Below are 8,750 nucleotides of genomic sequence, written 5' to 3'. Positions count from 1 at the left end.
AAGAGAGAGAGTGAGTGATGGAGAAGAAGGTAGAAGAGCGAGAGAGGGAAAGAGGGAGAGAGAAAGAGGGAGAGATCAATAGCAGCGATATATGCTAAAACAGGCCTCTGCCATGTCATAATCACCCAAGTCTAGCGGTCCACTGATACTTCCTGACGAGATGTGCCATTACCAAAAACTGCTGAAAGGGCGCCAGAGCACATCTCTGATTCAAATATGCTTTCCCCTTTCCCTTCCCCCGCAACACACACACACTCTTTCTATCTCTCTCACACACACTGACACCCATCTCCATAACACACAAACACAACCTCTCTCTCTGTCTTTCCCCCTCCCACTCTCACACACGCACACACGCACCCACACACTGATGCAGGCAATAGAGTGTGGAGTGTTACACCATATTACACCCACTCCCCCTCCCCGGTCTCCCCGGTCTCTCTTCTCTTACCATTCATACTGTGAAGCTCACGCCAGGTTAGAGGGTTAGCATGTGCCGTGCTGCCTGTGTCAGGCTGAAACAATGTGATAACTGTCAAGGGCCTTGTCGCTCCAGGCCTGCCCCAGACGAGTGAGGGGCCCTGGGGCTGCTATGCCACTGCCTCTCGCTGGTTATGGCCTGGGCTAACATGCTAATACAGTATGCTAATATACTATTTTACTCTGTGGCAATGGGGTTGACATTATGGGGAGAGGATCTGATTTTAGGATCGTATAAGTTTGGAGTCTCTATCAGTGTGTACATTTTAATGGCTGTTTACTTTTGGAAGCATGCTTCGATAACAATGACATCATCCCAGCTAACAACAAATGTTCCCACAACTTTAGAGAACGTTCCCTTAAGAATCTCAGTAGGTCATTAACTAACGTTTTCATAGGAATGTTTCCCAGAGACCATTCCCTTAATGTCAAATAGAACTTACCGAGAACATAAGATGTTAAAGCCTAGACATGTTTCATGGGAACGTTGCAAGAACATTCATGTGTTCAGTTCCCTGTAGGTTAGGAGAATATTCTATCAACATCCCACCAAACATACAGTACTGTGCACAGAACATGGTTGCCATGTTCTCAGTCTATAAGATATTAATGTTCAAGACACGTTTCATGGGAACATTGCAAGAACATTCATGTGTCCAGTTTTCTGAGGGGTTAGGAGAATATTCTATCAATGTCCCACAAAACATACAAGGAACATGGTTGGCATGTTCTCAGAACATAAGATATTTATCGTTTGATGTGTACGAACACACGGGTGTGATCATTCTACAGTGGTCCCTGCTAGAGGTCGACCGATTATGATTTTTCAACGCCAATACCGATACCGATTATTGGAGGACCAAAAAAAGCCGATACCGATTCCTCGGACGATTTTTAAAATTTATTTGTAATAATGACAATTACAACAATACTGAATGAACACTTATTTTAACTTAATATAATACATCAATAAAATCAATTTAGCCTCAAATAAATAATGAAACATGTTCAATTTGGTTTAAGTAATGCAAAAACAAAGTGTTGGAGAAGAAAGTAAAAGTGCAATATGTGCCATGTAAAGAAAGCTAACGTTTAAGTTCTTTGCACAGAACATGAGAACGTATGAAAGCTGGTGGTTCCTTTTAACATGAGTCTTCAATATTCCCAGGTAAGAAGTTTTAGGTTGTAGTTATTATAGGAATTATAGGACTATTTCTCTCTATACGATTTGTATTTCATATACCTTTGACTATTGGATGTTCTTATAGGCACTTTAGAATTGCCAGTGTAACAATATAGCTTCCGTCCCTCTTCTCGCCCCTACCTGGGCTCGAACCAGGAACACATCGACAACAGCCACCCTCATAGCAGCGTTACCCATGCAGAGCAAGGGGAACAACTACTCCAAGTCTCAGAGCGAGTGACGTTTGAAACGCTATTAGCTGACTCTTGGCCAACAGAAACCATAATATGAATGAGGCACTACAAAGTCTGCCTGTTCGGCACCAGGAGAAGGAAGCAGAGGAGGTTGACAAAGTACATGTGTTTAGCTTGTGACACACCTCGATGTGTTTCACCATGCTTTGGGGAGTATCATATGCTCAAGCACATCTTCAGCAATTACTGACTGACTGACTGACAGGTGACTTGACCTGTGATCTGCCATGATACTATGCTTTTAGGTTTGGGGGGTAGGAATACAGTTGTTGTTCAATCACTACATGAGTATTGAAATGTAGGTTATGCATATTAATAAGTTGAAAGTCTTTTCTTGCAGTTTTTTTCCCTCTAGTAAAACTAGTTTCAGTTTTTGTTGTTCAACCACCAAGACTTCAATAAAATACACCCATTACGTATAGGCCTATGTCTTTTCTTGCTGTTCTTTTCACCAGAAAAACTGTAAGTTCAAAAAGTACGTTGCTAGCATACAAAAGCTGACCTCAGTCTTTGACAATCTGACCTCAATCCACTTCCAGTTATGATGATGGCAAATAATGTTCAATACTGTTTGTGTGTGTGGTTTCTGAAAGTACAGAGTAAAGGGGAATTATTAGTAATTAGAATACAATAGCAGGATATAACAATAAAACAGTATTACAAAGAAGTAACATAATAACACTGATATAAAAATTATATATTCAATTGAAAAAATGTATAAGAAACAGAAATAAACAGTAACTGAAGAGCTCCACAAGGGCTCCACAAGGAGGCAGGGCAGGGCAGAGCTATGCTAAACAGGCCACATTTATACACAGACCATGGTCATGATAAGGGCAGCTTCAAAGTATACAACCTAATACTTCTCTCACGCCATTAGCATTGTTTTACAGAGCTAATAGAATATTCTAGCTAGCAAGATACTGTAAGCACAGTTGAGTATCAAACCATAAAGGTTATGAAGTATTACCTTGCATGTACGCAATTATAAAGGAATACACACAGAATACATTATGTACATACACACGGTGCATTCTGAAAATATTCAGACTCATTTTGTTACATTATAGCCTTATTTTAAAATGTATTAAATTGTTATTTTTCCTCCACAATCTACAGACAATACCCCATAATGATGAAGTAAAAACAGGTTCTCAGACATTTTTGTAAATGTATTACAAATAAAAAACAGAAATACCTTATTTACATAAGTATTCAGACCCTTTGATAGAGACTCGAGATTGAGCTCAGGTGCATCCTGTTTCCATTGAGCATCCTTGAGATATTTCTACAACTTGATTGGATTCCACCTGTGGTAAATTCAATTGATTGGACATGATTTGGAAAGGCACACACCTGTCTATATAAGGTCCCACAGTTGACAGTGCATGTCAGAGCAAAAACCAAGCTATGAGGTTGAAGAAATTGTGCGAAGAGCTCCGAGACATGATTGTGTCGAGGCAGAGGAAACCTGGCTCCATTCCTACAGTGAAGCATGGTGGTGGCAGCATCATGATGTGGGAATATTTTTCAGCGGCAGGGACTGGGAAACTAGTCAAGAAAAGATGAATGGAGCAAAGTACAGAGAGATCCTTGATGAAAACCTGCTCCTGAGCGCTCAGGACCTCAGACTGGGGCAATGTTTCACCTTCCAACAGAACAACAACCCCAATGCACACAGCCAAGACAACTCAGGAGTTGCTTCGGGACAAGTCTCTGAATGTCCTTGAGTGGCCCAGTCAGAGCCCAGACTTGAACCTGATCGAACATCTCTGGAGATACCTGAAAATAGCTCCCCATCCAACCTGACAGAGCTTGAGATGATCTGTTGAGAAGATTTGGAGAAACTCTTCAAATACAGGTGTGCCAAGCTTGTAGCGTCATACCCAAGAAGACTCTAGGCTAGGTTGTTGAAGCAGCTTTGGCAGTGATTACAGCAAAGTACAGAGTAAAGGGTCTTAACACACACAATATTTCATTATTTAATATTTTTATACATTTGCCAACATTTTTATAAACCGGTTTTTGCTTTGCCATTACGGGGAATTTTGTGATTAGAAAAAAAACTATTTTGTCAATTTTAGAATATGGCTGTAACATAACAAAATGTGGAAAAAGTGAAGGGGTCTGAATACTTTCCGAATGCACTGTACATACATACATACATACATACAGTGTGCTACAGTAGAAGCGACAACACGATATACAGAAACAATAATCATATCGTAATAAGGCACTTACTTTGATAGGAATGCACACAAGTCCAACGTTTTTATTAGTAAGGAAAACAACAATGAAGGAAATGTCAGTGCCAGCCGGAAAATGCGCCAGGGAGAAAAAGTTAATGCAGGTTCTATTCTGACTGGAAATGTGCAAATGTCTATATACTTGATCTGGGGAAACAATTGAGGAGTGATTGGGCTCTCATCGAAGAGAGAAGTTTGTCTGGCTCATCTAGCTAATCCTCGCCTTACATTAACACAGAATCCCTGAAACGTAAATTGCCTGCCACAGTGAAATGGCCGACTTCTATGTGAATTAATGAGGAGGCAGAACACACCTCATTTCAAACTGTTCATGCAAGGGGGACTGTTAGAGATATTTGGAAGTCACACGTGAAAAGGTTAATGTTCCCCCAATATTGTGTCCCAAAAAAATAATGACACAGTAATTAGTAATTACACAGCAATTACACAGCACGTCTTGTTACTGTTGCCATTCATAGTTCTTTGTCTATTGGCAAGGGATACTCAGACACAATGCGCTTTTAACTTACATATTTGACACACTTGATTACATTGTGCATGTTCATTTATACAGTAATTATTATACAACATTTCCTCACCTTGGATTTAAGCTCACAACCTCTTGGTTCACGGGTCTCCGATTTTCCTGCTACGCCACCATGTCCATGTCAGGTATCAGTTAATCTGACTATTCTTTATTCTTTATCATTTATTTTATTTACTTATTTCAGCATTTTAAGGGCTTTCTGTATAATTGTTCAATGTTTTTAGGGCATATTAACCTGTTTCAATGATGCTCCTGAATCACTATGATCAATAAAATATTTTCGTGAGTATATGGTGTGGATTTTTTTTTAAACGACAGAGAGTTATTTTTGAGATGCTCAGCTGTCTAGAATTCTACTGATTCCCATCTTTCAATAAGAAACTAATTTGAATGATATCAGATAGGTGTGCTGTAACTTTTGCCAAATAAGAACATTAACGTTGCTAAGAACGTGAGAGTGCCCTAGCGGGTCTCAAACCCAGGCCACCAGCACCCTAAACACTGTCCCAACAAGAGATATCTCTAGGGCATGTATTATTGGGCCAGTATAGTTACACCCTGTCCAGAAGAAACCCTAACCTCCTCCCTAGGAATTTGTGTAGATCTGAAACAACTTGACAGGTGTAAGCAATAGGCTGATTGCACTTTGAAGTAAATCTCAGCTTTCTTAAAACTACACTCACGAAAAACGGTATTTATCATAGTGATTCAGGAGTGTCATTAAAACCACCAATTTTGACAACTCTACAGAAAGCCCTTACATTGTTGAAATAAGTAAATCAAATCAATGATGAGAGAATAGTCAAATGAATTGATAACTGACACCGACATGGTGGTCGTAGCATCATCATCTGAAAGCCATGAACCAAGAAGTTTATTCGGTACACCCATCTAGTATCGGGCCGGAGACCCTTTTGCCTCCAGAACAGAACAAATTCTTCGGGGCATGGATTCAACAAGGTGTCAGAAACGTTTTTTGCTCAATTGGTATCAAAGGACCTAACTTGTGCCAGGAAAGCATTCTCCACACCAGTACGCCACCAGCCAGGATGGGTCCATGGACTCCATAGCTGTTTACGCCAAATCCAGACTCTGTCATCAGCATGACGCAACAGGAACAAGGACTCGTCAGACCAGGCAACGTTTTCCCACTTCTCAATTGTCCAGTGTTGGTGATTGCGTGCCCACTGGAGCCGCTTCTTCTTGTTTTTAGCTGATAGGAGTGGAATCCAGTGTGGCCGTCTGCTGCAATAGCCTATCCATGAAAAGGATTGACGAGTTGTGCATTCTGAGATGCTGTTCTGCACACCATTGTTGTACTGTGGTGTTATTTGTCTGTTTGTGGCACTCCTGTTAGCTTACGATTCTTGACATTCTCATTCGACCTCTCTCATCAACGAACTGTTTTCGCCCGGAGGACTGCCGCTGACTGGATGTTTTTTGTTTGTCGCACCATTCTCGGTAAACCCTAGACACTGTCGGGCGTGGAAAGCCCAGGAAGGCAGACATTTCTGAGATACTGGATACGGCACACCTGGCACCGAAAATCATACAACGCTTGAAGTCGCTTAACTTCTCTGCGCTACGGATCCCTTTTACGGGATCATTTTCCTAAACAACCGCTGAAATGCAGGGCGCAAAATATTACAAAAAATATTTATAATCATGCAATCACAAGTGAAATATACCAAAACACAGCTTAGCTTGTTGTTAATCCACCTATCGTGTCAGATTTTGAAAATATGCTTTGCAACGAAAGCAATCTAAGCTTTTGTGAGTGTATCAATCAATGCTAGAACAGTTAGCCTTATATTAGCTTGGTTAGCTTGGTCACGAAAGTCAGAAAAGCAATAAAATTAATCGCTTACCTTTGATAATCTTCGGATGTTTGCACTCACGAGACTCCCAGTTACACAACAAATGTTATTTTTGTTCGATAAATATTACTTTTATAACAAAAACACGCCATTTGGGTTGCGCGTTATGTTCAGAAAACCAAAGCCTCGTTCCGTTCGACGAAAATTCCAAAAAGTATACGTAATGGTCGTAGAAACATGTCAAATGTTTTTTATAATCAATCGTCAGGTTGTTTTTAACAAACATAATCGATAATATTTCGAACCGGACCGTAACCTACTCAAAAAGAGAGAAAAAGAAAATGGAGCGCTACCCTCTCGCGCGCAGGAACTAATCAAAGGACACCTGACTACTTTTGAAAAATCTCGCTAATTTTTCAAAATAAAAGCCTGAAACTATGTCTAAAGCCTGGTCACAACCTGAGGAAGCCATTGGAAAAGGAATCTGGTTGATACCCCTTTAAATGGAAGAAAGACGGGCCAGGAAACACAGATAATTTAAAAAAATAATAATCACTTCCGGGTTAGATTTTCTCAGGTTTTCGCCTGCAGAATCAGTTTTGTTATACTCACAGACAATATGTTGACAGTTTTGGAAACTTTGGAGTGTTTTCTATCCTAATCTGTAAATTATATGCATATTCTACGATCTGGACCTGAGAAATAGTCCGTTTACCTTGGGAACGTTATAAAAAAAATAAAAAAAAATAGCGTCAAGAGCCCATTCTAACGTTCAATTGAACAGTAACAGAATGCCTTGATGCCCGTCTGCCTGCTTAATATAGCAAACCACAACCATGTTCTAGATACGTTCTGCTTGACATGAAGGGAATATTCTCCTAAATTTAACACCAAAACACACTAAAAAGGTTCTCCGAAGGTTTTTGTTAAAATATATAAACGCAACATGCACCAAAGGAAATCAGTCAATTGAAATACTGAACAAAAATATAAACACAACATGCAACAATTTTGAAGATTTTACCGAAATCAGTGAATTGAAATATATTTATTAGGCCCTGATCTATGGATTTCACATGACTGGGAATACAGACATGCATCTGTTGGTCACAGATACCTTAAAAAAAGAAGACCTTACAATGGGCATCAGGATCTTGTCAAGGTATTTCTGTGCATTCAAATTGCCATATATAAAATGCTATTGTGTTCATTGTCCGTAGTTATGCCTGCCCATACCATAACCCCACCCCTACCATGGGGCACTCTGTTCACAATGTTGACATCAGCAAACCGCTCGCCCACGCAATGCCATACACGTGGTCTGCGGTTGTGAGGCCGGTTGGACGTACTGCTAAATTCTTTAAAACAAAGTTGTAGGCGGCTTATGGTATGGAAATTAACATTACATTCTATGGCAATAGCTCTGTTGGACATTCCTGAAGTCAGCATGCCAATTGCACAACCCCTCAAAACTGGAGACATCTGTGGCATCGTGTTGTGTGACAAAACTGCACATTTTAGAGTGGCCTTTTATTGTCCCCAGCAGAAGGTGCACCTGTGTTATGACTATGCTGTTTAATCAGCTTCTTGATATGCCACACCTGTGAGGTGGATTGATGATCTTGGCAATGTAGAAATGCTCACTAACAGGGATGTAAACCAATTTGTGTTTAACATTTGAGAGAAATAAGCTTTTTGTGCATATGGAACATTTCTGAGATGTATTATTTCAGCACATGAAACATTGGACTTTGTATGTTGAGTTTGTATGTTGTATTAACTAACGGAAAACTGGACACTCAAACATTAGGGGAACTTTACAGGTAACATTACAAAAGCGTTCTCTCTCCCTGTAATTGTTACCTGGGATTTTACTCCCCTCTTTTTTCTCCCTATGGGGATTTCTGAGTAGTCCTTTGTGTTTTTCTTTTTTTCTATCTCTCTATCTTTCTTTTCTTCTTCCCTCTCCATCACCTGCTGTTTCTCTCTCCTTGTCTCTGTCTCAATTCCCTCTCTTCCCCACCTACCTCCTGTCCCCCATAACCTGCAAAATAACTAAAATGGAAATGTAAAAATCTTGCCCAGGCTGATGTTACATGAAGCAACTCGCACGCAATCTTGACCACCTTCTGTGACGAGCCTCGTAGGCTGTCTTACGTCATAAGTCAGATGTCTTCGGTCCTAGTCCTTGAGGCCATGGTGTCTACTGGGGTTCTCTTCAAC

The 8,750-nt window shown here is 40.3% G+C and overlaps 1 protein-coding gene across 1 annotated transcript in view; it reads left to right on the top strand.

Moving 5' to 3' along the window:
* The first annotated feature begins 8,282 nt into the window (after nucleotides 1-8,282).
* LOC120025101 (MAM domain-containing glycosylphosphatidylinositol anchor protein 1-like) overlaps nucleotides 8,283-8,750 on the top strand; it is a 325,046-nt gene continuing 324,578 nt past the window's right edge. The window contains exon 1 of the mRNA XM_038969534.1: nucleotides 8,283-8,289. Within this exon, the coding sequence (XP_038825462.1) occupies nucleotides 8,283-8,289 (7 nt within the window). The remainder of the gene's footprint in view (nucleotides 8,290-8,750) is intronic.

The sequence above is a fragment of the Salvelinus namaycush genome, chromosome 30, assembly GCF_016432855.1.
Source record: "Salvelinus namaycush isolate Seneca chromosome 30, SaNama_1.0, whole genome shotgun sequence".
Taxonomy (NCBI): domain Eukaryota; kingdom Metazoa; phylum Chordata; class Actinopteri; order Salmoniformes; family Salmonidae; genus Salvelinus; species Salvelinus namaycush.
Note: the sequence above shows the minus strand (reverse complement) of the source record. Positions and strands in the feature narration are given on the sequence as shown.